We start from the raw sequence: 13,838 nt of genomic DNA, 5'->3' as shown, positions 1-13,838 counted from the left end.
GCCATGGACAGGACAGCACAGCATAGGAAGGGACAGGGTCTCTCAAGCAGCCTGTTGTGGGCCTGGTTGCTCCACTCCCTCCTCTCCGCGTTCCGATCTCGCCCTATCCCGCCTGTCTTTTTGCCTCCGACAATGGCTCGGTTTTGAATGTGTACCATATCAGCTAGCGATGAGAGAAAGAATCAAAAGAAAGAATGAAACAACAAAAAACAGACCTCTGCTCTCTTGCGTCCATCTCAGTCGCTCCGCTCTATTCCTCCAAGTATGGGTCGATCGCATGGCCGAATGGCGGCGATGGGCCGGGAAATGATTCAACAGCGGCGTGTTTGTCTCGAGTGCGATGGTGTATCCCGTTTGCCCTCAACATGCTGGAATCATGCGGCATCAATGTTTGATCGCCGTGCCTGTCCCCGCAGGGACGCACCCGGTCGATGCCGCTGTTGTTGGTGCAGACTTGGGTGAGCGATCGCTGGCCGGTGCAGCCAAGGTGCGGCTGTGCCGTCTGCGGGTGTCATAGCCGACACTGTCAGCGTCGCTGGGACTGGCCCCGCTTCGCTTGTGTGCTTGCTCCTCTTGACCCATCGTCCTCCATCCATCCATCGTCCTCCATCCATCCATCGTCCGCACTTGCCATCCAGCCTGTCCTCCGTCCTTGCGCCAGCCTCTCTCCCTCCCTCTCTCTCTCTCTTGCTCGCTCGCCTGCTCTCCAATGACCCACCCTGCCCAGTCCCAGCGCCCGGCCCTGCCGTCGCACGTCCAGACCCAGCTGCAGAGGTGAGCCCCAGCCCTTTCCTGTGCCGCTCTGGTCCCGGAATCCACCTTTTGTCCGTGAGTCGGTCCCGGTCCTATCGAGCCCAGACTCGGGCTTCTGACTCACTCGCTCATTATCTCCTCACTCCTTCCATCTGTCGCATCTGTCGCATCTGTCGCATCTGTCGCATCTGTCGCATCCATCGTGTCCGCTAGCCTCGGCATGAGGATCCGCAAATCCGTATCCGACGGCTACAAGATCCAGCGGAAACCGGCAAACCCGTCTCCGGTCCAGCCACAGGCCCCCGCCCACACCTTCATCAGCCTGAACCTCTCGTCACAGGAGAAACAGGACGATCAGCGGGGCCACTCATCTGCAGGGCTCCGGTAATCACACGTCCTCCTTCCAGATCAGTTGCTCGATCCCAAGAGGCCCATCGATCGAAGAGCATCATCCGTTCGGTATTTTCGCATCAGCCCCGGATGAGCTGGCGTGTGGCTCTGTCTCTAGTTCTGGCTCTGGCTCGCATCACCAAATCGCCCGAACGCTGCCGAGTCCGATGCCTCCAATCGCCTTCCATCCGCCCTGGCCAGCAGTTTTGTTCTTCCCTCGTTTGCTTTCCCTCTCTCGTCCCGTTGTTCCGTCATTGTCCTGGCTCCCCACGGGCTTGGCCACTCTCCCGCTGGCCTGGCCAATCTTCTCCCCTCTTATCCTATAATCTCTCTCTCTTTTTTGGCTCCTCCATTTCCATTATCCCTTTTTGATTATGAGGCAAAGGTCCTCGTCCGTCGCTCGTCCCGGCAGGCGCATGAGCTGTCGACGATGCAGCCTTGGGCACTTGGACTTATCGACTGCTGGCTGCTGGCTGCTGACTGCTGACTGGCTGCTGACGCTGTTGATTCAAAATGGCCCTCCCTGCGATGCAGTTGGTCCACGAAAGCACTTGCAATATAGCTTGACACAAGCGGAACCAGCATATCATCGAGATTGGATGCGTGTTGCCGGGGTCCGCTGGTGGCTCATTCATGGCTCCGTACCGATTGACCGTCGAAGATGGCGTTTCCTTGATTTCATGTGTGTCCCGCTTCTGGGTTCTCATGGCCCTGCTGAATCATGGCTGCCATGTATTCATTGCATCGCTGAGCCCCGCTGAGCTCACAAACCCTGCCAGTGATGGGCCGTCGCTCCCACCAGACCAGTCGCTGTTCGACAAAGTGTTTCTACGGACAGGGGCCAGTTACTTCGTCCACCTTTGATTTCTGCAATGCAAATGACGGGGTGATCCATTCGCCACAGGAGCACTGCGAGCCTGTGGTTCACGAATCGTCCGATTGGTGAGGGCGGCAGCAGGACAGCGGTTAGGACACACATTCGGGGGGGGGAGTTGGTGGAAGTAACAGAAAGCCAGGTCGGTGGGCGGCGATTGCTCTCGCCGCTCTGCGCACCAGCATGACTTCGTACCTGACCAGTTATACGACCCCAACTTTGATTCGCATTTGGGGCACTGGATCTTGCCCTCGACGCTGCCGTCGTCCAGGCCGTGGATCCACTCCATTGGCTCGATGAAGAAGAGGTTGCACTTGGATTTGGCCTGGGCATTGGGTCCCAGGCCCTGGCCGCGTTTGTTGTACGCAAAGCTGGTCTCCCCGGCTCCAGGGTTGTGTTCCATGATGTTGTCCTTTGATACCAGGATGCGTCTGTGAGATTCGTCGACCCGCAACGCCCCGCCCCATGACGCAAGTCGTTGCAGCCCAAGAGATTAGATTGTCGTGCTGGTGGATCGCTTGAGGGTCTTGTGTGGCCCGATTCAGGAAGGCTGCTCTCATCTGTCTTGGATCCCTGCCTCCGCTCCCAGATGCATCGGATACCTCACCTGCATTTCTTGCAACGCAGCTGCAGGATTCGGATCCCGGTTCGTGGAATCGGCTGCACCCCGCCCGTGATCGACGGCACCCCGGCAATCGGGGCGTCCTTGAGAGGGTCGCATCCCAGTACCAGTTGTGGGATGTATCCGAGTTTCTGCAACGTTAGTGAGCCGTGATCACAATGGTTCAGGACGACACATCATGGCGGTGGTGTGTGGGACAGTCGGTCCTGGCTCGTGGGATCCGGCGGCACAGCCAAAGCAACAATCCAAGGCACTTACGTCTCGCTGCTGTGCCATCCGAGTCATCAGGAACCGGCGATACCGAGTCTCCTCCAAGTCGACAACGTAGTTGAGTTCGGCAAAGAGCCGCAGCTGTTCCTCGAACCCCGAATTGGGCTCGGCCCGGGGGTGTTGTTGGTGGAGAATCTCAAGCGCCTGTTCATATTCGAGCTTTTGGGCCTTCATCAGATAGGCGACGATGATCGAGGCGCTGCGCGAGATGCCCGCGACGCTTGAGGAAAGGAATGGGAGGAAGGGAAGAACGGAGCGCTGGTGAGCCACTGCAGACGAGAGCGGGAGGGGGAGGGGGAATGCAAGAGTTTGATGCACTGCTGCCTTTGGGACCATGTTCATGCCGTCCCAGGCACCACAACGCATCAAAGGCAAGGGCCCAGAGGGTCGAATCATGAGCTCACCAATGAACCAAAACTCGCCCATCCTTCGAGATGGCTTGGGAAATATACTCGATCGCGGAGGGAAGACACTCCAGCAGATTGGCTTCGGCCGAGTCCTCAAGCGAGACGATCTTGTACTTGCAAAGCTGGCGAAAGATTTCAGCCCGGGGGCGACGGATAATGGCAAAATCAGAGCGAACGCGTGGGTGATGTCAGAAACCCCAAATCGCCAGAGGACTCGCACGATTATGCGGGGGCTTGGTCGATATCTGCGATTCACGCATCGAGAAGCAGTCTCGGTCGAAGGAAGCGAGTTTGGGGGAGGGATTATGTGCAAGACAAACAGGGAGAAGGGGATGGAGCGAGCACTGTTCACGAATACGATCATCCGAGAACCATCGATCTATGCATCGGTGGCCCCAACGACCGAACCCGAGCCCAGACGGAAAGCGCTGGCCAGCAAACCTACGTTGGGAAACGGCGACTGCATGTTCAGGCCAACGGCCAGTACATGTGTGATGCGATTCTGGTACAGAATATCGACGCTGCTGGCAGGTTTCAGGCTGGCGAGGGAGATTGGTGATGAATGATGCCAGATGTGGCGACATCGTCAGTGCCATCGTGCCCTCCGAGCGTGTTCAGCAGCATCCACGCTGTCGGTGGTGCAGAAGGTGGTTTCTCCATCCGAAAGAAACGAAACAGAAAAATGGCCGAGCGGCAGTAAAGGGAGGATGAGCAAATCATGCCAAAGGCGATCTGGCCGCAACACACCTGGATATGTACAGACTCGGGATGACCTCAACAAGCCCAGTGTCCACGTCGGAGGAATCAGCCATGTGTGCTATCGACCGGGATCGAAGATAGGAATGCAGGGGGGTTCTGGCGGTGGCCTCGGGCAATGGGTATTTGCTTTCGGGAGATTGAGAAGGATGAACAGAATCGAAGTGAGAACTCCCAGAGCGAGAGAGAGGGGCGTGTCGAGGAGCGGCGAGAAGCATCTCGCTCGCACGAGTGCCAGGGGCAACTCCAACGAATCACTTGCAGGCCGGGCTGAGGAGATTCTCGGGCAGATTGGATGTGGTGATGGGGCAGCACGGCCCTGAATACACGAGGTTGGTCTCCCAAGGTGACAGCCGGCCTGCTCGCTGCGACATGTTGCCACCCCGGATGCGCCACTCTTCCCGATGCAAGATCGATTCTGTTTATTCTGGATACATATCCAGCGGCATGTACATCAAGTCTGGCTGTCTGGCCAGTGTCGGTGAGAAGGAGGCTGCATGAAGGTGTTCTGTCAAGATGACAGTGTAATGCGATGCAGAACATTGGAGACAAACTGGAATGATCGCATCTGGGCCGAAATGATCGCATCCGAAGCCGAAATGATCGCATCCGAATCCGAAATGATCGCATCTGGAACGGACTCAGTCAGACAATCATGTCCCAAACCAGCCCACGCGAAATTGCCAGTCGGGCGGACGGCCGGGCCATCGTCAGCGACCGCGGCATTGTCGAATTGCTGAGTCTCAGCGGACCGCTGGGTGCTCCTCAGCGGATCGGGATCGGGCGGCTGACGGCCTCGGCCCGCTTCTGGATGGCAATCTTGAGCACTCCGGCCTCGTCCAGGCTGGCGACGGCCGTCTCAAAGTTGGCGTCTTGGTTGAACCGCAGCTTGAGCTGGAACTTGCCAAAGGATCGCTTTGAGATCAGGAACACAGACTTGCGCTCGGCGGGCTGTGTGGCTCTGGATGTGCTGGCACCGGTGGCATCGGTGGCATCGGTGGTATCGGTGGCATCGGCGGGATCGTCGTGGACATGCACAAACTCCTCGTGTGCGGCACTGGCGGTTGAAGTGGCTGCCGGCTCGCCCGAGTTGGTGTCGGTCGAGGGGGTTGTTGGCACGGCCGACTCGGTTGGAATGCGGGTCCGCTCGCCTTGGAGAACAAGGAGGTCCTTCTCGGTGCTCAGGGAGATGCTTCCCTATGCCATGCAAATCGATCGAGACAGTGGCCGTGGTGGGAGTGGTGGGAGTGGTATGAGTGGTGGGAGTGGTGTGAGTGGTGGAATGGTGGAATGGTGGAATGGTGGAATGGTGTGAGTGGTGGAATGGTGGAGTGGTGTGAGTGGGAGCGACATGGAAGGCTGACAGCAGAAGCGACATTGGCAGAGGCAGCACAGGGGTGGCTCCTGAGAACAGGCCCTGAGAACAGACCCTGAGAACAGACCCTGAGAACAGGCCCTGGGTGGTTCCTGGGAGCAGACTCTTACCTTCTTGACACCGGGGAGATCAACAAAGATCTCGTACGAGTCCGGCCGCTCGACGACATCGTATGCGGGACGGTAGTCGTACTCCTTGTGTGCGGTGTTGGTGCCGTCGACGGTGTAGTAGTAGAAGATCGGGACTCTGGTGCACATGGCTGGGGTGGATTGCTGGTGTCTGGATGGTGGTGTCTGGATAGTGTCTCTGGATGGTGGTGACTCTGGATGGTGGTGTCTCTGGATGGTGGTGTCTCTGGATGGTGGTGTCTCTGGGTGCTCCCAGCAGCCGTGCTTTTATATCATCCTGCAGCGACCCTGGTCGACTCGCACTCGGCCGGCCTGCACCCCTCGCCCCTGCGATTTCTCATCCGCCCCCCTGGTCTCTTGGCGCTGCCGAAGACGAGCGAATGCATCCGAAAGCATCCGAAAGCATCCGAATGCACCAGCACCACCGCGACCGCGCCGAAACCGGGGCGACTGACAAATGCATTGTGTGTAACATTGGGTTCCAGACAGCTCGCTCTGCCAACATCACCCCGTCCACCGCCGATCCCGATCGCTGCGTCGTCTGGGGCAGCCGGGGCCGCTTTGCCTCCATGTCGATGGCGGCACACCAGCGCTGCTCGACTGCCGTGGCTGATGCATCGGCATCCAGGGCCGCCGTGTGCCAAGGCGACAGAGAATGTGGGTGTGAGTGTGTAGGCCGTGTCCTCGCTGCCGCTCTCGCTCTCCGAGATGGGCCAGCTCCACCGAATCGTTAGCTTTGTTGTATTTGTTTGGGATATTCACATTCGGTAACCTCGTTTCAACGCACAGGTAGAGAAATTCAGAAGCAGGTTGACACCATCGGCGGGAGGGCGTCGACCGAACAAGTCAAAAAAAAAAAAAGACATGCAATTGGCAGCCATAGCAGAAGGGAGCAGACCTCAAGGCAAAGACAGAGATGCATGGCACCCCGAAGCTCGGGGAACCAAAATGAATACAGCCATGAGATTCAGGGATGGGTTTCGATGACAGGCAGCCCACCGAGCAGGGACTGCCCAGCCCAGTCGCTTGGATTGACTCGGGTTTTGTGTCGGCTGCGCTCAGGAATGCCGCACACGGAGCAGCCGAAAGCGCCGCACTACCGGACTGTGGCAACGCTCTGCGAATCGGTATCGTCGTATCGGTTGATCGGATCGTCCATGTTCTCATAGGATGGAAGCCGAATCACATCCGGCAGAGACTCGATGCTGGCCATTTGCACAACCCGACGGTACGAGGGGAGCCGGTGCAACGAGCTTCGGAAGCGATCGCCAAAGCTCAACCGCGGCGTGAATGCACGGAGGCTTGTCGTGCCGGTCTCGGCATTTTCATTGATCGTCGGCGGATCCGAGCTGAGGGCTTCCACGGTTTGGTTGGAGTGTTGGTATGTTGGGAGGCCCTCTCCGGGATCATCGTAGCCAAACGTGACAGTTCGCAGGTTGCGCCAGTCATCGTTTGTGCCAGGCACGACGGTCACTGGAGCGGTGAAGCTCACCGTCTTGGCGTTGTTGAAGTGGATCGTCAGAACGCAGTAATGCTCGATGTGCACGATGGACCAGTCGCCCGAAGGATGAAGCGACCAATCGTCCTCAAAGTGGGCTCGGTAAGAGTCGACCGTCGTGTCGTTGAATCGAACCGAGTTGGGGATGGGGTCGATATGAATCATAGCCTGCATCCAGTCAAAGTGAGAAACATCCCTGGGTGAGTGGGAGACCGGGAAGTCGCCGATCGCGCGGGCGGGTCGTCGATGACATGGCTTCGAGTTGCCGGAGCAATCATCGCAGCCCAGAGCCATCCACAAGCCCGACCAGGACGGTCCGCGAGCAGCCACGGATTCTACTTACTTCGGTAATCAGATCAAAGCGGTCGCTCGGCTCGGCCTTCTTAACCCACCACATCACCCGATCCGTCGAAGATAGACTCTCCTTCTGGAAGGATGTGAGCTTGCGGGTCTCAAACAGCTCCCACTGGAGCTCGCTGACCGAGACGCCGTCGATGCAAGTGACCCAGTACCGCAGAACAATGTCGCCGGCTCTGGAGATGATGCTCCGGTCAACAGAGACCATCCACGAAGCATAGCTGTTGACCCTCTGCCATATGATGGGCACAGGGTCAGCCAGGATCTCAGGGAGTATGTTCATGTTCCAGGCATCGATGGGAACATTCTGGTCGAATTCGATCGTCGACGACTTGAAGAGACTCTCCTTGAACTGGACAAATGTTCTCAAAAAGTAGGCGCAGCCACCCACGGGTTTGCCCGGAGATGTCTCAAATGCCATGCTCGACGGAAGAGCCATGCCGTTAAGGGTGCCCTTTGTGCAGCATGTGGGGATGGAGAAGCGGAAGGCTGACTCAAACGTTCCTCCCGGCGATAGGACGAGCTCCGGAGGCTGCTTTTTCGACATGCGCTTTTGCTCCGACGGCGTAGGGCCGACATAGACTTTGGTCGACGATAGCCAAGGCGTGCAGAAGAGCGTCCACACAAGACCAGACCGATTCCGACACAGGCAGACCAATAATGAGCCAAATGGAGGATGCGTCAGTAAAGCAGAGGGGCATGTGTCATCGTGCGAAAATATCGGCTGATGCAGGGGTCAGGCGATCGACCATTCAGCGTTTCGCAGCGATAAACAGTGTCCAGGCTGTGGTTGAAGGCCGGGCGACAGGCGGAAAAATGCATGGCTGGTGATGGGCTGTGAGTCGCAAGCGGGGTGGCAAGACAGCTGCGCCAGCGGACCGAGAGGGCGAGTGGATGACGACGCTGATGCAGAGTGCAGCTGGACTCAGGACGCTACTCACTGCTGGTGCCGGCTGTGATGAGGTGGCGGTCGATGAAGACAAGTTGCGGCCCATAAACGAGTATCGTGCCTGCCAGCGAGCGAACGATTGGACGAGAATATAAATACATCGGCCTGCTCTATCGATGGCGACCGCTGCTCGGATCGGCTGCGGATGCCAGGTCATAAGCAGCGACATGACGAGGGGCCGGCCAACAGCCTGGCCGATAGTCCAGCGCGATGTTGGCCAAGGGGGTGGATGATGCCGGTTGTGGTATTGGACAAGGCTGGCTCACCCTTGAAGGCAATCGTCAGACGCTTGATGGTGATCGGTTTGGAGGTGACGTTCCTGACGACAATGTTCCCGACGACAACGCCATCGACACCGGCGAAACCTCTGACGAGAACCGATTCGTTTCGCCTGGGCTTGAGGGTGATCTCCAGTTTTTGGGGTTTCATGGTGGTGGTGGTGGGGACTGGGCGAGCAGATGCAGCGAGACAGATGCAGCGAGGCAGAGGCAGGACAGGAGCAGCGGTGCTTGTGCAGGAATCAGAGCAAATATGAGATCCAGACAGAGTCGGACTGCCGAATGGCTCCGAGGGAAAAGCACGGAGCAGCCAGTGGACTTGGCAAGAGGCGAGATATGGGGACCAGCCAGATGGCGCAAGAACAGCAATGCAAGAGATATGGACGGGCACATGAGGCCGCAGCAAGGGCCGCACATGAGCCGGTGCACAAACACAGACACAGCGAGGGCGAGGACGAGCGAGAAGGCGCCGAGGACGAGCGAGATGGTAGGCGAGAGGACGGGCGAGAATGTCCAGCCACAGAGACAGCGCAGACACAGACACGAATGGCTGGCAAGACACGCCCGCACAGCAGCACCACAGGAATAGCGGCGTGGCAGCGCGGCACCGTCACGGGACACAGGGACACAGGGGCACCTCAGTGGATCACCATGGGCATCTGGCCACTCAGACAGCGCACGCAAGCTGTCCCATGCTTCGCGGTAGACCCTCGCACCAACGCGCCGGCATGGGCGCCTTGGCGGCAAGTATTCGTGTGTGTGTGTGTATGTCAGTTGGAGACTGCGCAGTGTCAGTGGGATACTGTGGATGTCAGTGGGATACTGTGGATGTCCAGCACAGCCCCCGCGCAGTCAGCGCAGCACGTCGGTGCCAAGGCGGCTCGTTTTCGTTCTCGTCCAGGGCCATCGGCTCCAGGGCCATCCGTTCCAGGGCAACGAATGTTCCGAGACGCAGATTCCCTGGGTGCGTCTCGCTCACTCATGACGATCGGCTCGACTCGACTCGAGCACAGCCAGCCCGCATCCTGCGCATCTCCCACAGCGACCGCCGGGTTGGGCTTGTGTCTGTCTGTCCGAGCTACTCGACACGCACCAGCCCCCCGACCATGGCAGGGGCTGTTCGCCATATTCCACGCCTGGGCTGCAGCAACGGCGACTCGAGCACAATCCCAAGGTTCCCAGGGGTTCCCAGGGGCTCCCAGGGGCACCCAGGGGCTCCTTGGGACATCCAGAGACGGGCGACTGTCCATGAGGGCCAGACCCGCACCAGCACAGACCCCCACAAGCCGCGGGCGCGATGTATTTTACGGGGCCGGCGCCGTCTGGGCGTCGCGCTCTGGGTATCGCCGTCCAGCGAGTTGCCGCTTCTGTTTCTTGTCCACTCTCCTCCAGGCCACTCTATCCACCGATCGCATCCGCCAGATCGCTCGCAATCGTGCGTCCCTGTATCCGCCTCTCCGCTCCACTACGAGATCGCTCGGCCGGTCGGCGCACCTGGTCTCCCGACCGCTCCGTTCCGATGCTCGCCAATGAGCCACTCCCCCAAGCCAGCATTTTCTCTGGCTTCATGCTTTCCAAGCCGCTGCTTGCTCGTCGATGGCGGCCAAGGACCAGCACGCTGATCGTCTTGATCATCGCCAGTGCCTTGCTGGCGCTCGTTCTGCGCACCCTCGATACCCGCCAGGCTGCCCGCATCGCCATTCTCAATGAAATCGGGCTGCCGTACTTGCTGTACAATGACGTCACTCCCATCCGCGACTCGGAACTCGGGCTTGTCTCGGACCCAGGTACAACCAACTTTGCTGGAGCTGCAGCGGCCACACGCTTCCATCGAGCAATCAGTTGCGCATCGAGCAATGCCAATCCTCTCTGCGTGCATGGCGCCGGCGTTACTCGCCCGTCACCGGGGTTGTTGCTCAGCTTCCCTCATCCCACTCACCCGATACACCTCTCGCCAGGCTCGGTCGTCAGCAAAGGTCTTCTCGTCCACGGGGAGCTGGCTGGCGTTTTCACCATCTTCAACATATCCCGCTCGTTGGGATGCCAACTGCCGATCGGATACGTACTCTCGGTGGAATCTTTTGCCCTTCTCTCGGCCAACGAGCTCTTCCAGATCCGGTGAGGGCCGCACCAGTCCGCAATGATATCCTCTCGACTAATCGAAGCTGATGCTGAAGCTGAAGCTGCAGCTGACGCCCGCCAGCCCAGCAAACAGACTGACCTTCAACATGATCTCTGACCCCAAATCGCATCACCAACAGCGAGCACCAGATCGATCTTGTGGTCGTTCGATCGTCGAGCGAGCCCAATGCGTCACAATCGCCGCGCTTAACCGAGCACGGCATTCTTCCGCCGACAGCGGTGCAGGCGGCTCTGGCATCTCGCTTCGATCAAGCTTTGTGGATGAGCTCCGACACCGTCCCGCTCTCCGATCCGTCTGCTTTGTTTGATCTTCCTCAGTTCCGCCAAGACGGCATCCTCACCTGGCTTCGACCGAGCCTCGGCAGATCGAGCCCATCGACCGTCGACTCCCATGCTAGCGGCGTCTATCTGATTGATCGGCGTCGACACAAGGACATGCTACATGAGGTAGCAGTACTTGAGAAGCAGTCGGCTTCACAGGTAACTCTCGACTCAGACAGCGGCCATACACGCATGCCCGCTGGCTTGGTGGTCCTGTGAGTCACAATATGGCTGATATATGCCGGATAGGCCATTCTAAACGCAAATGCCAAATGCTGTGCTTTCTCTGACAGACGAGGTCGCAATCATCACCCCACGGCGATCAGCTCCTCTTTCCGCGAGTAGCTACCCGTCTCGCAAGCCCAGAATCGGTCTGGGCCCACAATGACTCGAGCAGCGCCAAGATTTGTGCGCTGGCATGGGTCCTGGGCTCTCCCGGAGCACCCCATTTCATTCAGAGCTCGGGCGAGATTGAGCTTCCTGCACCTCTCGATATCCGTGGGCCGCTATTCAGCGCCGTGTGCTCGGCATCGGAAAAGCACCAGCGTCCTGCACGATGGAAGATACATCGCCAAACACATCCGAACCCGACCCTATCAGAGTGCCTCATGCCCGCTGAAGAAGCGGATATGGAGTGCACCGCACTGCCACAGGCCCACCATGAGTTTAACGACATCTATGCGGCGGCGTGGTACTGGGCTGCTCAATCGGTCGGTCGTTACCGCGGAGTCCTGTCGGCGGGCTGCAAGTCGCCGCGATATCATGCACCTGTCGCCCCTGTCCGGACACTCACATATGCTGCCTATCGGAGCGACCTCAAGTCTATGCTCAAGTCCATGCCTCCATTTACGTACGCTCGGTCCCGGGTTCGTCCGGGCACCCGAGGCATCGTCATGACGGGGGGCCCCAAGGACGTCGGCAGAGTGATCGGGCTTGTCCGGCACCTCCGAGCCGTTGGCTGCCTGCTTCCTGTCGAGGTGCTCTACTTTGGAGACGAATATTCTGCTGACGTGGCGGCGCGGCTGCGGTGAGTTTATGCGCATGATATCCCCTTTGTCCTCTCAAGTCACGGCATTCTGTGCAGTGCAGTGCAGTGCAGGTTCTTGTTCGTCATGCAGTGTCGGGCCACAGGCAGTGGACATTGTCTGTGTAGTCGCACTCCGGGTAGAGTCTCGTCGCAAAGCTCCCATCCATGTAAACTCACACCTATCGATTTTCGATTTTCGCAGCACCGTCAATGTGACGGCTCTTGACATGTCCGATCCCAGCCATGTGGCGTTTCCGATCCAAGCGATCAGCAGTCTGCGGTCGAAAAAGCTAGGATCCGGCAAGCTGCCATCGATTGTTGGATCGTCGTTCGAGGAGGTCCTCTATCTCGACCCCGACAACTTTCCGGTGCGCGATCCAAGCTATTTGTTCGATAGTCCCGAATATCGGCTCGCCGGGACGGTACTGTGGACGGACTACTGGCGAACGAGTCGCTGGAACCCGATTTGGCATACGATGGGTCTGTGTTGGGAGCGTGAATGGGAAACAGAAAGCGGAATGGTCCTGGTGCACAAGCGCAAAGCCTGGCGTGGACTTGTGACGGCGCTTTACATGAATATCCACTCGGATTTTTACTATCAGGTAAGCCGACTCCGATGGATTGAGGCTGGTGTGGGTGGATCTTGCGGCTCACCTTATATCGCACCACTCACTCACTCACTCACTCACTCACTCACTCACTCGCTCACAGCTGATCTTTGGGGACAAAGACACCTTTCGCTTCGGCTACAAGGCATCTGGCACACCGTACTACGCCAATCCCTACTGGGTCAATGCCCTGGGCTCCTTCAACAGCCTGGGCTACTTTTGCGGCACGTCGATGCTGCAGTCCGATATCTCTGGAAACTACTTGTTTGTGCATGCGAACCTGGTCAAGTACGATCTGGATCCGATCAACAGCTATGCCAACGGCGATCCGTTTGCCTGGATCGTGACCTTTGATGTTCCCCGTGGCCACGAAATCGAGTTGGCCGATTCGTTTACTGAGCTGCAGGGACGCATCTCGTTTTCGTATCTGCGGGGACTGGGACTGGGGTGGCGAGGCGGCTGCGTCGAGCTGGGCCCGTCGACAGCACGCTTTGAGCAGGTTGGTCTGCGTCGGGAAAGTAAGTATCTGGTGCCATTGCATTTGAGAAGGCCGCCATGGCGGCGACCGAGATGTGCGCAACTGACGCTGTCTGCATCTATTGGCCTCTCTCTGCGGCTTCAGGATTCGACGCCATTGCGCCTGACTTTACCGAGCAGTACATGCAGTCTTGGTATGGGTACTCCAGCCCGGAACCAATCCAGCGTGACCCGTCCCTCGGTCCGCAGTGAGGGCACAGTCGATGCCGCTTGCGCAACAGCGCATTCCGCCGCCACCGTGTCGGCCCACCCTCTCTTTCTCTCTGCGTCTCCACTTCTCTCTCCCCGCCATTCTGACCCAATACATCGCCGCGCCGTTCCACCACCAGCAGCAGCAGCAGCATCACACCACCGCAGCAGCACAGCAGCTCGTCTCCATGACCAGCACTCCATGACTGGCGCTCCATGACTGGCGCTGCGCATCGGATGCACGTGGCAAAGTACCTTGCTGCCAGCCAGCCGTTGGCCGCGCGTGTGGTGCTGAAACCGGCCGTCACCAAAGAAGCGGGCGACGAAGAAAAAAAGTGCAAGCCAGGCCGTTGTCGT

General features: G+C 58.5%; 4 protein-coding genes across 4 annotated transcripts; 1 reads left to right on the top strand and 3 right to left on the bottom strand.

Annotated features, from left to right (window-relative positions):
* Positions 1-1,788: 1,788 nt before the first annotated feature.
* On the bottom strand, positions 1,789-4,222 carry BJ171DRAFT_486552 (protein-tyrosine phosphatase-like protein). The gene is made up of 7 exons (XM_053109211.1): positions 4,064-4,222; positions 3,762-3,855; positions 3,314-3,438; positions 2,898-3,129; positions 2,625-2,770; positions 2,213-2,448; positions 1,789-2,060 (listed from the first exon to the last, which is right to left on the bottom strand). Exons 1-7 carry the CDS (start codon positions 4,126-4,128, stop codon positions 1,972-1,974), a joined length of 987 nt encoding a protein of 328 aa, XP_052971440.1. The 5' UTR covers positions 4,129-4,222; the 3' UTR covers positions 1,789-1,971.
* A 264-nt stretch (positions 4,223-4,486) lies between these two features.
* Positions 4,487-5,740, bottom strand: BJ171DRAFT_116197 (uncharacterized protein). Its single transcript, XM_053105492.1, has 2 exons — positions 5,558-5,740; positions 4,487-5,269 (listed from the first exon to the last, which is right to left on the bottom strand). Exons 1-2 carry the CDS (start codon positions 5,702-5,704, stop codon positions 4,838-4,840), a joined length of 579 nt encoding a protein of 192 aa, XP_052971439.1. The 5' UTR covers positions 5,705-5,740; the 3' UTR covers positions 4,487-4,837.
* Positions 5,741-6,304: 564 nt separating this feature from the next.
* BJ171DRAFT_595107 (uncharacterized protein) lies at positions 6,305-9,006 on the bottom strand. Its single transcript, XM_053114570.1, has 4 exons — positions 8,646-9,006; positions 8,372-8,440; positions 7,417-8,012; positions 6,305-7,241 (listed from the first exon to the last, which is right to left on the bottom strand). Exons 1-4 carry the CDS (start codon positions 8,806-8,808, stop codon positions 6,672-6,674), a joined length of 1,398 nt encoding a protein of 465 aa, XP_052971438.1. The 5' UTR covers positions 8,809-9,006; the 3' UTR covers positions 6,305-6,671.
* Positions 9,007-10,032: 1,026 nt separating this feature from the next.
* Positions 10,033-13,618, top strand: BJ171DRAFT_486545 (mannosyltransferase putative-domain-containing protein). Its single transcript, XM_053109210.1, has 7 exons — positions 10,033-10,444; positions 10,616-10,775; positions 10,919-11,279; positions 11,414-12,147; positions 12,350-12,749; positions 12,859-13,273; positions 13,378-13,618. Exons 1-7 carry the CDS (start codon positions 10,177-10,179, stop codon positions 13,482-13,484), a joined length of 2,445 nt encoding a protein of 814 aa, XP_052971437.1. The 5' UTR covers positions 10,033-10,176; the 3' UTR covers positions 13,485-13,618.
* Positions 13,619-13,838: the final 220 nt, after the last annotated feature.

The sequence above is a fragment of the Polychytrium aggregatum genome, assembly GCF_025602895.1.
Source record: "Polychytrium aggregatum strain JEL109 chromosome Unknown BJ171scaffold_2, whole genome shotgun sequence".
In the NCBI taxonomy this organism is placed as follows: Eukaryota; Fungi; Chytridiomycota; class Chytridiomycetes; order Polychytriales; genus Polychytrium; species Polychytrium aggregatum.
This window is presented reverse-complemented; position numbering and strand designations above follow the sequence as displayed.